At 40.2% G+C, this 19093-nt stretch overlaps 2 protein-coding genes across 3 annotated transcripts in view; one reads left to right on the forward strand and one right to left on the reverse strand.

Annotated features, from left to right (window-relative positions):
- The first annotated feature begins 138 nt into the window (after positions 1 to 138).
- On the forward strand, positions 139 to 10626 carry LOC127975379 (zinc finger protein 574). The gene is made up of 8 exons (XM_052579415.1): positions 139 to 532; positions 2295 to 2571; positions 2671 to 2831; positions 5888 to 5995; positions 6270 to 7054; positions 7153 to 7282; positions 7999 to 9579; positions 9749 to 10626. The coding sequence occupies exons 2-8, from the start codon at positions 2316 to 2318 to the stop codon at positions 9908 to 9910; spliced, it is 3183 nt and encodes a 1060-aa protein (XP_052435375.1). The 5' UTR covers positions 139 to 532; positions 2295 to 2315; the 3' UTR covers positions 9911 to 10626.
- Positions 10627 to 11139: 513 nt separating this feature from the next.
- LOC127975378 (protein capicua homolog) overlaps positions 11140 to 19093 on the reverse strand; it is a 49295-nt gene continuing 41341 nt past the window's right edge. For both annotated transcript variants that reach the window (XM_052579412.1, XM_052579414.1), the window contains exons 18-21: positions 18684 to 18835; positions 18427 to 18561; positions 18203 to 18328; positions 11140 to 13214 (exon numbers count right to left, since the gene is read on the reverse strand). In XM_052579412.1, the coding sequence (XP_052435372.1) occupies positions 12925 to 13214; positions 18203 to 18328; positions 18427 to 18561; positions 18684 to 18835 (703 nt within the window). In that variant the 3' untranslated portion in view covers positions 11140 to 12924. The remainder of the gene's footprint in view (positions 13215 to 18202; positions 18329 to 18426; positions 18562 to 18683; positions 18836 to 19093) is intronic.

Genomic DNA, 19093 nt, shown 5'->3' on the forward strand with positions numbered 1-19093 from the left:
TATCAGCAGATGTGCTTTTACAAGCTCTAACATCCAGAAATGCTTCAATCATTAGATTGTCCATCACAAGAGCTGGAGTTAGACAGACAGTCTTTTTATCCAATCAGCGCCTTGCCCACGCCACAGGCGACCCTCCATGGGGCGGGGCAGCATGCACAGAGCAAGGAACAGAGGCCAGACAAACGGTACATTTCCACATCCACGATCGTCTTTACGTCAAAATATTTAACAAACATTGCGTAGCACTGATTAATATTGGTTCGTTGCGGTGAGAAACGCATTGTGAACACGGGAACGCTTCCGCGGGGCCGACGAGCGCTGCACGAGGGATCACCCAGCTGCAGCGCGCGAGGCGAGGCTCGGAAAAGACTGGGGAAAGAAGGCCTCCCTTCAGCACTCTTAGACCTGCGGGGAAAAGTGAAGAGCGCCGCCTGACGACCGCCGTACAGCGGGGTGACTCGCTCAGGAGACAGCGGTGCGCTCCAGAAGCTCTGGCAAAATCTGAAGAGCGCCACCAACTGCTCGCCACAAGGTAAACCACTCGCCTGAAACCCGCTAAAGCTGTTGTTTGTTAGTACCGATTGCGCCAAGAGTAACGTTAGTGGCAGAAGTTTTGCATTATTTTCAGGTTTATTATAAAACAGTTTGCTTTTAACACACGCATCTGTTTTCTGATTTATTGATGAAGAGAAGTTATCGAATTGTCTACTCGTATGTTGTGCACCGATTTCATATTAAAATGTTGTGCATAAATATATTTAATGCATAGGCCTAATGACATGTGACCTGATTTAATAAATATTCTCATAAACAGCTGATAGTTTACAAAAAGTAGGGACACAGTCTTGAGATCTTAAGTAATAGAAATATCCATATATATATATATATATATGTGTGTGTGTGTGTGTGTGTGTGTGTGTGTGGAGAGAGTGAGAAACATTTTTGACTCCAAGGCCCCCTTTGTAGAAGAGAGAATTTAGACCCAACTATAATTTATAATAATCTATGTGTATTAATCTCAAAATTATTTTAAACTATTTAAGTGTGTCTTTCTACAATATTTAGTAGTATCTTATAAGTGGCGACTGTCAGTTTATGTGCATATGACAGGATTTTTCAGAAAAATTTATACAAGATGTAGTCAGGCAGACGAAGAACATTACTAACTGCAGTTTTTGATGCAATCACAAATATTTGTTAGTTCTGTTTGTTGATTCAGGGTTAGCATCATCTGAGGTCCTCTGAGAGGTCAGCATCATCTCTTCTCAGGTGTTCTGGATCCAGACTGGAGCTTGTGTAAATCCTAGTTACTAAAAGAGAAAAAACAGAGAAACAAATAGAGACATAATCAACGTAGCTGCTGTTCCAAAAAAGTAAAATTAATTAGTTTAACCAAAGATAAAGAAAAAAATGTGCATTTGATCAGATGCAACTGCAGTCACAATTTATGAGATGCATTATTCGAATGCTTGGCGAAAGAGATGCATTTTTAATCTAGATTTAAATAGAGAGAGTGTGTCTAAACATTATCAGGAAGGCTATTCTAGAGTTTGGGAGCCAAATGTGGAAAAGCTCTACCTCCTTTAGTGGACTTTGCTATCCTAGGAACTACCAAAAGTCCAGTGTTTTGTGACCTTAGGGAGCGTGATGGATTGTAACATGATATAAGGCTAGTTAGGTATTCAGGAGCTAAACCATTTAGGGCCTTATAGGTAAGTAATGATAATTTGTAACTGATACAGAACTTAATAGGTATCCAGTGCAGAGACCGTAGAATTGGGGTAATATGATCATATTTTCTTGACCTGGTAAGGAATCTAGCTGTTATATTTTGGACTACCTGTAGCTTGTTTAGTTTAGTTAGGATTATGTTAAAATGACTAACTAAATAACATTTACTGAGGCCCTGTGATTGAGAACCACTGATCTAACTGGTCTGAGGTGGTTTTATGGGTATTTCAAATTAAAATGAAAGAGAAAATCTGTGAATTTGTGTAGTGATAATCTCAAAGTTTTAATATTTTAGAAATTAGATGAAGGGTGAAAAATTGTGGGACATACTTTATCCCAAGCCTCAATGATCATATAAATCATGTTTATTATATCTTTATAATTAGTGACCCGTGGGAATCTAATCCTGAATGATAGGTTATGAAATGTAATACGAAAGTGCAAGGCCAGACGATGAGAGTCTCCTGGCATATCTGTATTGCTTACGTTTTTTAGGATTCATATTGAGCATTACAGCACTGCATCAGCTCTTCATCACACCGATAGTTTTTGCATCTTAACAGGTTTAGCACTGTGCAGTTACCATGAGTGATCAGGAATATGTGGAGCATCAGTACATGTGCAGTGAGTGCCAGCAGCTCTTTAATACACTGGAGGAGGTGCTGGTGCACCAACAGATCCACACTGGAGCAGATGGGGGCGAGGTCGAGGTCCTGCCGAGCCTTGAGGACTGTGACTCTGGGGAGAGCCATTATCAGTGCCTGGAGTGTGGAGCCATCCTGAGGAACCCAGATGAACTGCTGCTGCATCAAGAGCTGCACATGAGAGAGGCAGGCCAGGGTGAGTGCAGTGTTTAATGTGTGTTCTGCTGTACTGTATGTTTAGTTGGAGGGTTTTTTGAAAGTGCATGTAATCAGCACATAAATGCTTTATTTACAGAGTTATGTGAGGTCACAGAGGTGGATGCTGTCGATGCCGAAATGCCAATCCAGTATCAGTGTTTGGAATGTCTGGCTCTTTTTGACACACCTGAGATGTGGTTTGCTCACAGAGAGACACACAACAGAAGCAGCACCCACAGCAGCTTGGGCAATGACACAGTGAGTACACACACACACACTCTCTAATAAATGAGGCTAATGAGCCTTCTGACTTGGTATATTGTAAAAATGTTTATTTTAAATTTTTTATTGTTATTTATATGTAAAACTACTTTTATAACAATATATACATGTGCTGGTCATATAATTAGAATATCATCAAAAAGTTGATTTCACTAATTCCATTCAAAAAATGAAACTTGTATATTATATTCATTCATTACACACAGACTGATATATTTCAAATGTTTATTTCTTTTAATTTTGATGATTATAACTGACAACTAAGGAATATCCCAAATTCAGTATCTCAGAAAATTTGAATATTGTGAAAAGGTTCAATATTGAAGACACCTGGTGCAACTCTAATTAGCTAATTAACTCAAAAAGGCCTTTAAATGGTCTCTCAGTCTAGTTCCGTAGGCTACACAATCATGGGGAAGACTACTGAATTGAGAGTTGTCCAAAAGATGACCATTGACACCTTGCACAAGGAGGGCAAGACACAAAAGGTCATTGCAAAAGAGGCTGGCTGTTCACAGAGCTCTGTGTCCAAACACATTAATAGAGAGGCGAAGGGAAGGAAAATATGTGGTAGAAGAAAGTGTACAAGCAATAGGGATAACCGTAACCCTGGAGAGGATTATGAAACAAAACCCATTAAAAAATGTGGGGGAGATTCACAAAGAGTGGACTGCAGCTGGAGTCAGTGCTTCAAGAACCACTACATACAGACATATGCAAGACATGGGTTTCAGCTGTCGCATTCCTTCTGTCAAGCCACTCTTGAACAACAGATAGCAGCAGAAGCGTCTCACTTCAAATAGGACTGGACTGCTGCTGAGTGGTCCAAAGTTATGTTCTCTGATGAAAGTAAAAATCAGGGTCCCAGAGTCTGGAGGAAGAGAGGAGAGGCACACAATCCACGTTGCTTGAGGTCCATTGAAAAGTTTCCACAGTCAGTGATAGTTTGGAGTACCATGTCATCTGCTGGTGTTGGTCCACTGTGTTTTCTGAGGTCCAAGGTCAACACAGCCGTATACCAGGAAGTTTTAGAGCACTTTATGCTTCCTGCTGCTGACCAACTTGATGGAGATGCAGAATTCATTTTCAGGAACAGAACCAGAAACAAACAAAATTAAATTTTATAGTTCTGAACAGAATCGAAAATTTGTCATGGCCTTTAACCGGTTAATAACGTTATTTTATCGTTCCAATTAATATTTGAAATTTGCTGTCAAACAATCAAGAATTCCAGTAGTACGTCCTTTGCAAATGTGATGCTGAAGCCAACCTCTCAGCTGTGAACTCATCAAAGGCAAGTCTCAATGGCAATGCACCGCCCTAGAGTTTATCTGAGGATAGTGTGAGATGAATTCAACAGATCACACCCACCTACAGCGCTTCTGTGAATGGAGAAAACAAAAAAACTATAGGATTACATATAAAGGAATATTGGCATATACACTAAATATATTTTGCTTAAATCATATTGACAGATTAACGAAATGAAAGAAAAAAATTGCTAAATTACGGTTCATTGTGACACGTTCCAAAGTTTTCGGAAAAGAAAACGAAACAGCAGAGTGGGCCCCTGTTCATTATCAAAATAAAATACAGTTAAAGAAACATACATTGTTTGAAAAAAAACATTGTTAAAAAAAACTTTATTAAATATCTTAGAAATACTTTAATTTCTTTAAATTGTTGTCAGATTCTTTAGTAGCCTGTATAAATTTGGCCAAAATCTAGAAAATAATAAGTTGGCTGTGATTTAACTCAGCAGGTTATTGGCTAACATTACCAGATCTCTCTTTTTTCTTTTTCTTTTTGAGTAAAGAAAATGCTGTACTATATTATTATTATTAGGCAAATTATAGACAAGGAAAATTGTAAAAAAAAAAAAAAACGTTATTAACCGGTATTTCTTCCACCCGAACCGGTTTAGAAATGGTAATAATATCCGGGGAACGCAGTAACAGAAACGTTAAAATATTGATTCTCCTCTGAGTGAACCGATTGTTTTATTTTATTTATTTTTTTGGTTTTTATTTTTTTAGGTAATGTTGCATTTAAAAAGGTTAATTACTGACAAGCAAATTAGGTATGTAACCAAATAAAGAAGTTAAAATTATTTTCATAAAACATAAAAATACAAACAACAGAGTTATGTCTCAACTCTGATACAGTGATATGCAATAGGATATACATATGAAAGATGTTGCATTATTTGTCTACCATTCCTGAATGACAAGATAAATCTAGTGTCTTAAAATCCTGTCAAAGCAAAGGATGTTCAGTGAAAATAGTTTGCAGTGTTTCACAAATAGCTGATACAAAAAAAAATTATTTATTTCGACCAATAAAATGTCTTCATTAACACTAAAGCCCTGCCCTCAGCTCTGCTCTCTCATATCTGCATATACAAGTGTAAAAGTCAAAGCACTAGAATTTGAACTTGTACTGCCAGATCTGAAAGGTTGCAAGTGCCAAAAAATTGAAGTTAAGTGCAAAAGTAAATATGTCGTACAAATTTGATTATTGTCTGTATGTGCCTTTCAGATTCACCTTTTCACATCAGAGAAGTGAGTGTAAATTTCAGCTTAGAAATACAAATATTAATATGACAAACTTATGGGTCTGTCACGTGGTAAAGGAATGACTCAAACCCAAAAGACTGAGATGAACTAATCAATTCTCTTTCTGGCTCAGACTCTATTGACTGAAACAGGTGAACTACTAGACTAATTCCAGTATAGAACCTATAGAATTTTGCGCATCTACGACTGAACGAATCACTTTTCGAGACGACTCGTTCTTTCCGAGTCACATTCAAGATTTGTTCAAAATGAATGAATCATTCAAGAACGACCCATCATTACTCTCTTCCTGTTTCAGTTGAAATTACATCACCACATAGAATTATGCTTCATGTTTCAAGGCACTTCAGGGGAACTTTAAGGTGCTCAATAAACAACTTGCACATACTGTGGAGTAAAATATTAATCTTGTAATCTTTTTAGCAACTTCTAATTGAATTTTGTGTTCCGTTTCAGGAATATGTTCTTCAGGCAGATGGTTCAGTCACTCCGCTTCAGTTGCTCAATGTTCAAAATCTAGTTCTGGATGAACAGAAGGCAGGCCAGATCCTGAACTTAGCCCAGGTCTGTTAGCATACATACAGCTATACACACAATACAAATACATTTTTAAAGGGGGTTTGTTTTACACCATGATCTTATTAGGAGTGACGCGATAAAATGTATTTTTGATTTCTCTTTCTGTCACAGTGGGTAGTCCTGCCCACTCATTGGTCTAAAATCTTCTGAAAAGTGTTGTTGGCAATGCATCTAGTTAAATCTAGCCTATTTCCATATTTTTTGAGGATGTCACACGACCCAAATTCCCGAACTCACTTCCATTGCCTTTATTTTTCAGGCTCTTCGAGAGCAAGAAACCCCATCTAAAACTTCAGCCCCTCCCAGAACTATGCTAGTACCAGCCAACGCTTCCCTGCCTGGCTCCACCTCTGCTATGCTCCGCCTACAGTTCTGCTCCGCCCAAGCGATCGCTGATGGTTCTGCTTCAGCTACTCTCCGCAAAGCTAAACTCCTCGCACCTCTCTTACCCGCCGATCCTATCCGGTTGGACAACGTGACCACTTTTAACCTCCTCCCTTCCTCTGGTCAGGTCAACACTTTAAAGAAGGGAAATGAGGAGATTTTAATTATCCATCCTTATGAGTGTTCTGAGTGCAATCTGCTGTTTAGCACACCAGAGGATTTCCTTCAACACCAGGGGGAGCACTTCTTAGGCCAGGACAAAGAGAGTGGGGACACTGGGCTGATGGTGGGGTATGAAGACAGTTCTGGGGCTAAGGAAGATGAAGGAAGAAGCGATGGATCCGAAGAGGGCAGCAAAGTTGGCAAAAGTATTGCTGGGAGGCGAACATACACTGCCCGGTCAGCTGGTTTGGGATTGACGCCGCCACCCAGCAATCTTCAGTGTGAGGACTGCAAAAGAACATTTACCTCTGCCAATCGGCTAGTGGCGCACCTTCGAGTGCATGAACAAGGAACACACGAGTGTCCAGAGTGTGATAAAGTGTTTAAGAAGTTGGTGTCCCTTCAGACTCACATGCGCACACACTCTGGTGAGGCACGTTTTCTGTGTGTGGACTGTGGACATGGTTTTACAACAGAAATGACTCTAATGATACACAGGTAATAAATACAAACTGTATAGTCAAACATTAAAACTTGCTCGTGATTTGGGTTCTCTGTCATCAAAACTCATTTTTCTTTCACTTTTCCCGCTTCAGGAAATCCCATACATCTGAGCCACTGCACAAATGCCCATTTTGTGCTAAAACTTTCACCAACATGACGAAGTTCTTGTACCATCGTCGCACTCACCGAGTAGTACGTGAGCCAACCGCACCAGTCTCTCAGGTAATAGTTGACTTAATAAAGGAAATTAGCTTATCAGCTGGTTTTATAAAAACATTTATTAAATATTTTCGCATTGCTCAATATTGGATATATGTTTGCTGTTATTTGTTTATGTTAATTTCCCGTATAATGACATTTAGATGCCTTTGCCCTAATCAAAATGAAATTTAGAGTTTCATGTTTTGGCTGAAAATCTGTAAATGCCTCATATTAAAATTTTTACACTATATTGTATACAACGTAAATAAAAATAAAACCTTAAATGATGCAAGGGAATTTAAGCAAGGGAATTTAAATAAATATTCAGTATTGTGATGCATATAGAATATTTCAAATGTATAAATAAAAATTTTTTTTAAGTAAAATTAATACATTAAAAAAAATCTGTAATATTTGCCAATAACCAATAATGTACCGATATATTGTTCATTTGAAAAAAAAAACACCAATAACTTAACAGAACTGAATTATTATAATTGTATTCTAACATAGCACTAACGTCAGTCTTCTCATTTCCCATGCAATTTGAAAAATATCACATTCAAGAAAAATGCATACTGTTAATGCTATTGTAAAGAAATTTCACACACCTCAGAACCTATTAATTACACAGTGGCCTATTATATACTTTTTCCTCAAAAAGGGAATTGAATGTGACCGTTTTAACTAAGAAAAAGATTCATTGTGAGATTAATTCAACCATTTCCGCTTTGCAGTTTGTACTGGCCCAGCAGTCACCTCTCTCTATCATCCAAAGAGCAAGAGAACGAGAGGCTGCTTGGAGGAAAGAAAGACATGTTGTGACAGTTCCTCCGGTGAAAGATGACAGAAAAGAATCCAGTGACACAGGTCCTGTGCTCGTTGAAGGTATTTCAGTGGTTTCCCAGTCTTCAGAGCCAACAGAAAACGGGCTTCACGCTGAACCCTCAAATACAGAACAAACCCAAAATGGAGTGAAAATACTGACAGTTGAACACAACCATTCAACTACTGCCAGTGTGGACGGAGGAGGAGAGGAACCAAGTAAACATGGGACTGCTGCTGAGGAAGAACCAGAGTTCCCTTGCTCTATCTGTAAAAAAAGATTCCCCTCACAGGTCAGTCTGTTGCGTCATCGCCGAACGACTCATACCACCGAAAGGCGCTTTAAATGCAACATCTGCGGGAAACCCTTCAAGAAGCAGATCCATCTGCGCAACCACCTGCGCACGCACACCGGCGAGCGGCCGTTCCAGTGCAGCATGTGTGGAAAGACCTTTTCCTCTCTTGCAAATCTTTCCCGTCATGGACTCACCCACACAGGAGTCCGTCCGTACCGGTGTGACATTTGCCACAAAGCCTTCAGTCAATCGTCAAATCTTCGTCAACACCGTCAGCATCTTCACGGCAATGTGACGCCCTCGCCCTGTCCAGACTGCTCCGCTACTTTTATCCGTCCTGCTAAACTTGTAGCTCATCGTTTTCTTCACCACCCAGGGTCACCAGCACCTTACCCCTGCCCGCACTGTTGCGAGGGGTTCTTGCGCAAGCGTCAACGAGACATTCATTGCCTGGAGGAACATCCCAACTTGACTCAGCCACACAGTATCTCTCAGGATTCGCAGTTTAGCAGCCAGCAGGGCTCTATGGATAATACAGAGCAACTAAGCGCTCCTTCAATGGTGAAACCTAATCTAGATTGCACTATTTGTGGCAAGCGGTTAAACTCTCCTGCAAATCTCCGCCTGCACCAGCTAAGTCATGGACTCGGGCCCGGCCGGCCTCGAGGCTCAAGCTCCGCCACTGGCAAGTATCACCCCTGCCCGGTCTGTGGAAAACTCTTTGGTTCAGCCTCCAGTGTTACACTACACCAGAGGGTACATACCGGTGAGCGTCCGTATCCTTGCGCGATCTGCGGAAAACGGTTTCGCCAGAATACGCACCTGCGGGAACACCTTCGCACGCATTCGGGTGAGCGTCCGTTCCGGTGCGAGTTCTGCGATAAGGGCTTCGTGCAGAGCATGCATCTGGCAGAACATCGGCGTACACACACGGGTGAGCGGCCGCATGCTTGCGGTGAATGTGGAAAGACCTTCAAGACGGTTTCGAACCTTAGGAACCATCGGAAGACCCACAATCGTACCCAAAAGCAACAAGAATCAGAACATAGCGCAGAAGCAGTGGCTGCAGATTCTGAAACCGCAACTGTTGCTGTTGTGGAAGCTTCTGAGATGGACCTGGTACCAGCCTTCTGCCAACAAGAAGTGCAGCTTGGACAACCCCAAGTCATTCAAATACAAACATCCAACCTGACACAGGTAGGAAACTGTTACTTTTGTGTTAGAACTGGGAATCGATTTAAAAAACATGTTTGGAATTAAAAATCTATTGCAAAGGCTGGAAAAATGCAAACTGGCATCTTTGCTAGTCTTGCATAGTTAATTTTTTGTGCACACAATAATGGTTTAAATTTTCTCAATGTTTCAGACACAGGGAACCCCCACTATCATGTATAATGAGCTTGGAGAGACTATAGCCATCATTGAGACGAGCGGAGACCTGGCAGAGGCCATCGAGCTGTACCACACAGCACTGGAGAGTGGCATCAACATGGAGGCCATCACTGTGGACAACCTGCAGTTAATGTGAGAGAAGTGAAAAACAGTGCAGCACTCCAGTGGCCATCATCTTGGTGATTTGAAGACTGCGATTAAAAGAAAAGCACAAGGGGATCAGAAAAAGTGCAGAGAGAAAAAAAACAGGGAAAGCAGAGATTGAGAAAGTTTTCCATATTCAAAACATTTTAGTCATTTCCATTGAATGTGTGAACAAGTGTACCTCAAATAGCCACTCTTGTCCATCCTTTCAGATATTTTGCAGCTTTATTTTTTCCATTTTAAAAGACTTTTTGCAAAATAATTTCAGCTAACAATCTTAAAAGAGGGCTGGTTTTAAAGATGAAATCTGTAATAGGATGGCTCTTGTTTTGGGACAAGAAATGGACAGTCTGTTTTACTGATGAAACTGCATGACACTTTCATTCTGACATTTGGACAAAGCCAGATGGAGGCTATGAAGGCACAGATTTCAGAAGTAAAGAATTACATTAGTAGAGCAGGTTGATAACACAGGGTGCTGTGTAATGATTCCCAGTTAAAGTTCTGACCTGCAGTTCTTGGGAAGTGGGAGTTTAAGGACAAAACAAGTGCTCATCATGGACAGATATTATGCACCATCGCTGCAGTGACAATGAATTCCCATGTATTCCCATCTCTTGGTCTGTGCACTGAATGTTTGTAGCATTTTTTATGTTATGATGCTGATTTGGAAAAGTGTTGAAAATAAACTTAAAACAGTTTGTCTCCCTTCCTTGTAATTTCTTTGAGGAAGTGGGGTTACAACAGCAATACCCAGCAATCATGAGGCCACCAAGAGATAGGTCATTAAAAAAAAAAATCTTTCTTCTGCTGAACTAAGAGAGTATATTTTGAATGTTTCAGTGTTCTTAGTAGATGCAATCCATGTCAAAGAGGGCCAAAGCAACACTGGTCCCCAATGACTTTCATTGTATGGACAAAACCAGAATTAATTCGTTTGGCCATAATTCAATTGGCTAGAATGTAGAAATGTGATTAAAAAACTAACCACAATATAATGTTACTAATACTTGCATATGGAAACACCCAATCATTCCATTATTCTTAATGGTCACATCTTATAACGTTTATGTACCATTCAGGCATACTCCAACTCAAAACACAAAAATATATCTTAAGTTTTAAATGGTTGTTGCACACTGAAAAATCTATGACGTCACCCAATCAATGTCCAATGAAGACTTGTTTCCTCAATCTTTTTACTTATAACGAAGAGTCTGCTTTATTGAACATCTGTTTATTTTTTAATGAGAGATACAGTTAAAATGTAAAGCTTCTCAGTGTAAAGTCTTTCTTAGGTACGTAAATCAGCAAAACAAGGTAACTCAAAAAGAACAGTTTATAACCATATTTCTTTATTTCCCCTTTTGTTTTACAATTTCTTCTTGTTACTGGCTTTGTTTCTTCCAACAATGATTTTGTTGATGCTCTTTATTGTGATCCTTGAGTTTATGGACTTCTACTGTTTTGATGTACAACAAAGACCACTGCTGCAAGAGAAGATGATCCGTGGCCTCCCAGTCCCACCAAAGCCTTAAAGTGATTGAGGAAAAAACGATAAAGTGACAGGAGGAGGAATGAGAAAGGGGAGGAATGTAAGTGGCAAATCGAAATAATAAAAAACATGTATAACTACCAGAAAGATGTTTGGAGTGTTTTACAATAAAGGCTTACATAATTGCTTCCTGGTAAGAAATAAAACATATTGTGAATATCAAGATAAAGAGTTAAAGAGAAAATGTTTAAAAAAAGGTAGTGGAAGTGCATCTGGGAGCAAGGGAAGAGGGCAAACTCATCCCTCCATTTCTGCTAGAGAAAGAGTATTAATAAGAATACAGTATATATATATATATATATATATATATATATATATATATATATATATATATATATATATATATATATATATATATATATATATATATATATATATATATATATATATATATATATTGGTTACAAGGATCAGATCCACAAGAACATCAAAGCATTAATAAGAACAGTATAATGAGATTTTATAACATAATGACCTGTATTATTACATGTTGAAAAATCAAGTTTCTCCTCTAAAAAGTTAATAAAATTCTTATAGTAAATTCTTAAGAATATATTCCCAAACATTTTCTTTGCTCCTTGCTTCACCAGCTCATGAAAAGTTTAATAAAAAATGCAGGGGAAAGAAATGCTTAAATATGTTATTTCTTAATATATGGAAAAACATAAATCAATGGCAATAATGTGCCTGTTGACTTCCCTTCCATTACCTTTTTCCTTCATGGCTAGTCAATTAGAGGCTTTGGAATGACCCCAGTTTGATTGACAGCCACTAAAGCCAATCATAGGATGAAAGGTTTACGAATGGCAGCGCAGAGTCTCTCGCCAAAGGTTTTCAGTGCCTTAACAAAGCTCTCTGTGAAAATTCTTCTAAAATTAAAACACCACAGAAGAAAAATATCAAAGTCCAACAAGTCTTCATTATCACTTAAACTCAGCCAGTGGAGGCCCGCCTCACAATGACTGGCAGAAACCCACAAACCAATAAAAGAAAAAACACCTGTGGCCAAGCTACTGGCAATCAGGCCATAAGAACACAACTCAGTCCGGAAAGGGGTAGGAGTGCCCTCGCACGTTCCACCTTTTTAGAGGTATCAGCAATACTGTTACTTCACTGGCGTACAGGACAGGCCCACAGTCCTGTAGTTTCAAAGTCCAAAGGAAGCCTACTGACTGATGATGTATAGTTAAGAGTGTCTGTTTGTATGTAGGCAAGTGTCTGAATGTGAAGTTTTCATAAATCAACATCACGTAAAATACTGAGAAGTTTCAAAACCCCAAAGTGTTTTGAGGCATCTCCCCTCATCTGCTCCATTTACATACAAATTTTGCTCTTGCTTTTTCTCTCTAAGTCCTTTGGAGGCGGTCATAGCAGAGACAAGATAACAAATGAAGATCATGCAGATGTTGAGGGGAAACGTGGTCTTCAAGCCATCCATTTTCCCGTCAACCTCATCTGCTGGTGTCCTGTGAATCGACAGCGCTTCTGGGCTCCCCCGAGCTGTTTTGCTCACCCTCCCGCTCGTCCTCTTTCTCCTCAGGCTCTGCCCCCATAGCTGCGTCACTGGCAGTCGCCGCCCCAGAAGGTCCTGGTAATGAGGAAATATCCAAAATGCCAGCCGATTCAGATGGAGCTGCCGTTTGCATGATCTTTTGCCGGACCTCACGGATCTTGAGCTGTAAACACACCTTAGTGGGGAAGATATCAGCGTATCGCGCCTGGAATGCAGCAGTAGCTTGAGCTATTGATCGAGAGAAGGGAGAAAGGGGGAGAGAAAAAGAGCATTAGATTAAAGAAAACTCTGAAAGTGTTTTTATCTAATGCAGGGGTTTTCGGCCTTCATAATCTCAGATGCTCCTCTCAACAAATTTAAAGGGATAGTTCACCCAAAAATGAAAATTCTGTCTTTAATTACTCACCCTCAAGCAGTTCCAAACCAGTAATGATGCGTTCACACAAGACGCGAATGAAGTGTTAAGCGTGAGTGACCTACATGTTAAGTCAATGCAAAGACGTGAATAGACATCCTGCGGCGCGCTTCGTATGAATGAGGCGGCGTGAAAGGAGCGATTTGCACGATACAGTATTGTTCAAAATAATAGCAGTACAATGTGACTAACCAGAATAATCAAGGTTTTTGGTATATTTTTTTATTGCCACGTGGCAAACAAGTTACCAGTAGGTTCAGTAGATTCTCAGAAAACAAATGAGACCCAGCATTCATGATATGCACGCTCTTAAGGCTGTGCAATTGGGCAATTAGTTGAATTAGTTGAAAGGGGTATGTTCAAAAAAATAGCAGTGTGGCATTCAATCACTGAGGTCATCAATTTTGTGAAGAAACAGGTGTGAATCAGGTGGCCCCTATTTAAGGATGAAGCCAACACTTGTTGAACATGCATTTGAAAGCTGAGGAAAATGGGTCGTTCAAGACATTGTTCAGAAGAACAGTGTACTTTGATTAAAAAGTTGATTAGAGAGGGGAAAACCTATAAAGAGGTGCAAAAATGATAGGCTGTTCAGCTAAAATGATCTCCAATGCCTTAAAATGGAGAGCAAAACCAGAGAGACGTGGAAGAAAACGGAAGACAACCATCAAAATGGATAGAAGAATAACCAGAATGGCAAAGGCTCAGCCAATGATCACCTCCAGGATGATCAAAGACAGTCTGGAGTTACCTGTAAGTACTGTGACAGTTAGAAGACGTCTGTGTGAAGCTAATCTATTTTCAAGAATCCCCCGCAAAGTCCCTCTGTTAAAAAAAAGGCATGTGCAGAAGAGGTTACAATTTGCCAAAGAACACATCAACTGGCCTAAAGAGAAATGGAGGAACATTTTGTGGACTGATGAGAGTAAAATTGTTCTTTTTGGGTCCAAGGGCCACAGGCAGTTTGTGAGACGACCCCCAAACTCTGAATTCAAGCCACAGTACACAGTGAAGACAGTGAAGCATGAAGGTGCAAGCATCATGATATGGGCATGTTTCTCCTACTATGGTGTTGGGCCTATTTATCGCATACCAGGGATCATGGATCAGTTTGCATATGTTAAAATACTTGAAGAGGTCATGTTGCCCTATGCTGAAGAGGACATGCCCTTGAAATGGTTGTTTCAACAAGACAATGACCCAAAACACACTAGTAAACGGGCAAAGTCTTGGTTCCAAACCAACAAAATTAATGTTATGGAGTGGCCAGCCCAATCTCCAGACCTTAATCCAATTGAGAACTTGTGGGGTGATATCAAAAATGCTGTTTCTGAAGCAAAACCAAGAAATGTGAATGAATTGTGGAATGTTGTTAAAGAATCATGGAGTGGAATAACAGCTGAGAGGTGCCACAAGTTGGTTGACTCCATGCCACACAGATGTCAAGCAGTTTTAAAAAACTGTGGTCATACAACTAAATATTAGTTTAGTGATTCACAGGATTGCTAAATCCCAGAAAAAAAAAAGTTTGTACAAAATAGTTTTGAGTTTGTACAGTCAAAGGTAGACACTGCTATTTTTTTGAACACACCCCTTTCAACTAATTGCCCAATTGCACAGCCTTAAGAGCGTGCATATCATGAATGCTGGGTCTTGTTTGTTTTCTGACAATCTACTGAACCTACTGGTAACTTGTTTGCCACGTAGCAATAAAAAATATACTAAAAACCTTGATTATTCTGGTTAGTCACATTGTACTGCTATTATTTTGAACAATACTGTACATGCGCGAATTGAGCGTTTCAGGCGTTTTGATGCCCGAAACGCTCGAGTTGAACAATCTGAACTTTGTCGAAATTTCGCGTCACGTTAACCAATCAGGAGCTTGCTCTAGTAGTGACGTGATTACGACGTAGCAAGCGGAGGAAAAATGCGAAACAACAATGGAGGACAGAGTCACCGTCGCTGTATGTGGATACCCGGAGCTGTACTTCATACTTTTACAGAAACAGGAATAAAAAGGATTAACCTGTTAGATTTACCCAAAACTAATTATATTTTAAGTTGAACCACTAAAGAGACATCAGAGCCAGCAGCACATATCAGAAGGTCTAGCTGAGGTGAGGCTGGTCTAGGTGGACATATGAGCTCTGAGCTCCTGCTGATCGCACCGAGCTCACATCTCCGACATCGGTGAAACACATTTTTAAATAGGTGCTGTTTTTATAAATAAACTGCATATTTGAGTTTAAAACAACTACATTCTCGACTGAAATACCTTTAAAACTACATTTCATGACACAATAACAGTAATATTTAGAAAATTATCAGAATAAATGATGGTTGAAATCACAATGCTGCGTGAACTCAACTGTCAGAAGCCCCTCCCATGTTTTGAAGTTAATTTCACGAGCGAATGAAGCGAATTAACTCAAAATGTTCAACCGCCCAACTATGCACGAATAGCCAGATTTATTTGCGCAAGTCATGTCTGGTGTGAACGCACAGTGATCATGTATCCGCCTAGAGCACTCTCAACTCGGCTAGTCCTTCTGACATTTGCCGCTGGCTCTGATGTATCTTTAGTGGTTCATAATAAAAGGAGATCATTAAAATAATCCATGTGACATCAGGGGTTCAACCGTTATTTTCCGAATCTATGAGAATGCTTTTTGTGTGCAAAGAAAATTAAAATTTTACAAAAAAAAATTACATAATTTACAGTTTGATATGAATGTAAACAATGTATCCACATATATATATACATTGCACACATTGTTTGCGTATGTGCTAATAATAATTATAATAATTAATTACATTTATATAGTTTTCTGGGCACTCAAAGTGCTTTTACATAGAAGGGGGAATCTCCTCAACCACCACCAGTGTGCAGCATCCATGGTCCACCAGAATGCCCACCACACACCAGCTTATTGGGGGAGAGGAGACAGAGTGATGAAGTCAATCAGCAAATATGGGGATGGTTAGGAGGCCATGATGGTCAGAGTCCAATTGACAAATTTGGCTAGGATGCCGGGTTAAGGCCCCGATATACTTCAAACGAAATCAAAGAACGAACTGAAATGACGTCATTGCGAACAAAATCAGGCAACAAAGATCAAAGTTCTTTGTTTTGTCTCCTAAACACCTTTGAGTTACCACTGGTCCATGGCGGTTACGCAGTAGGTGAGTGTGTTCTAGAACTCTGCCTTCTTAGACGTGCGATTTTTTTCTCCCCCAGTTCATTTCTCATTCCACGGAGGTCAGACAGGAGAACACATCTCTGTGACTATCTTGTGGACTGTGCGCAGTCCAATCTTGAATGCTTAAGACACATTAGCCCCTTTCACACTGCACGTCGGACCCGCAATATTCCCGTAACATTGCCTGGTCGCCTGGTTCTGTGTGAAAGCAACCACGTCCCGGAATTGATTACCGAATTGAACCCGGGTCAGGGACCTAGTAACATTGCGCTAATCGATCCGGAACGAGCGCTGTGTGAACAAAAGCCAGATCTAATTCTGTATGGAAGTGATGACGCGCGTTATCGCGCGACTCTTTTACCGGCTGTTTTGAAGGAAGATCAACATTCGCGACGAAAACATATGTGCAAACTGTAATGAAGCAGAGATCAGTTAGTTCCTCACTTTCCGCGCTGACGCCGAGATCGTTTGCTTGATTCAGTTAAAGTATAACGTGCCAAGCGTTGTCGACTCGTACATTACACGTCACGCGCTGATGTCACGTGTCGTTACGGGATCTTCAAGGGTTGTGTGTGAAAGCACGCACATATACCGGGTCATCACTGGCAGTGTGAAAGTGCCAAATCTAGCGACCAGGGAACAATTACAGGAACACTTTACCCCTGTATTTGCCGGAATGGCAGTGTGAAAGGGGCTATTGTGTTGCTTGGCCCCACAAGCTAGTACTCGGAGTGTTGAGGCTTAGTCTCTCCGTAGTGGAACTCACATACCATCTACGCCCCTTGTTCTTGTTCTTTTTCTTTTCTTGCCACAGAATAGATCAATGCTACTGCAAGATGTTTACAAAACTGATTTTCTCTCACAGCCACAATTGTTGTTGTGTTTAGGGGGTACACACGGGCAGCGTAACACGTTTACAACCCAGCCTCCAGCAGCGCAGGAGGTCAGAATGTTTGAAAATAGAATACTGTCGCTTAACCTTTATGAACTTCTGTCTTGCCCTCAAATGAAAAATGAAAAAGAACTTTGTTTGAAGTATATCTGGGCCTTTACACCCCTACTCAACAGGGGTGTACCCCTACTGATACTCTCCAAAATGATGCCAGGGTGACATGGAGGAGATGAATTGTTGAATAAAGTCGTTTTTTTTTGTTTTGTTTTTTTCTTTGCACACAAAAAGCATTCTTGTAGCATCCTAAAATTACAGTTGAACCACTGATGTCACATGGATAATTTTAACGATCTCCTTGCTACATTTCTGAGCCTTGATCGTTTAAGGATTCTTTCTGTCTATGGGAGGGTCAGAAACCTCTCAGAATGCATCCAAAATATCTTTAATTGATTTTTGTCAGAAGAAGAAGGAAGGTCTTACAGGTTTGGAATGACATGAGGGTGAATAATTAATGGAAATATTATGGATTTATTTTATATTTATATTTTCTTGTTGAAATCCATGGGTCGAATGAATAGTCTTATGTCAGTAGCATCCATTTTGGTTAAGATTTGTGCTGTGATTGGTTTGTTCTTTACTTTACTTCTGTGCTATCTGTAAGCTGTGTGGGTGGGTACAGTATTGTATAAAAGTGTGTGTGCGTTACCTGAGGGGAAGAAGCCATGCTCCTGGAATAGCTGCATGACAAGAGCTCTCCTCTGATCAAGAGTTCTCCTGAGAGAGGAGTAGGGCACCTTTTCAAACTCCAGCTCCCCCAGAACATCCTCTCCATCTGTACCAGATAGAGAGAAAATTATAATGTAGTTGAATCAGTATAGAATCAATATAGGCTGCAGAATGATGATGGTTTTGTGGGTGGTGAAGTATTACCTGGCCTATCAAAGGTGAAAATGTCCCCCTCACACTTTGCAGCACTTTTAGGTGTGTTTGGCTCTGAACTGCAGCTAGATCTGCGGCGGCTTTTCCTTTTTGGTGAGATGGGATCTTCTGTGGATGAGTCCAGGTCTGTTGAAAGGGGGATTGAAGGCTAGTTGATTTGTGATTTGATAGCCATGAACAAATTAACTGAGGCAGCTATAGTTAGATTTCCCACTGAGCTGTTAGAGAGGTCTGAATGCTACTCTCACCGGTGGAGTTTTTTCTCTTCCTGCGGTAGCTGCCCAGTATGGCTCGTGGGGAGGTGGCCAGACTCTGCAGGGTTGGAGAGGGCAGAACCTCTTCTGGACGGAATTCTGGCAGCTCTGCAAAGCGCTCCTCAAAGTACACTTCTGACAGGACCCTGCACACATCACCAATCACAAGATTTTGACTACTCTATACATCGAGTGGGGTCCAAAATCTGAAAACACGTACATTTTTTCCTCCATTTTAACCTGTAAAATAAACAGCAGTTGGTAACACTTTAACTAGTTGCTTATTAGCACGCATGTTACTTGCATGATGGTATATTGGTTTATTAGTACTTAAAAAGCACATATTAATGCCTTATTCTGCATGACCATATTTTAGAACCCTTAATCGGACCCAGTGCTTTAAC

Source organism: Carassius gibelio, chromosome B16 (assembly GCF_023724105.1).
Source record: "Carassius gibelio isolate Cgi1373 ecotype wild population from Czech Republic chromosome B16, carGib1.2-hapl.c, whole genome shotgun sequence".
Taxonomy (NCBI): Eukaryota; Metazoa; Chordata; class Actinopteri; order Cypriniformes; family Cyprinidae; genus Carassius; species Carassius gibelio.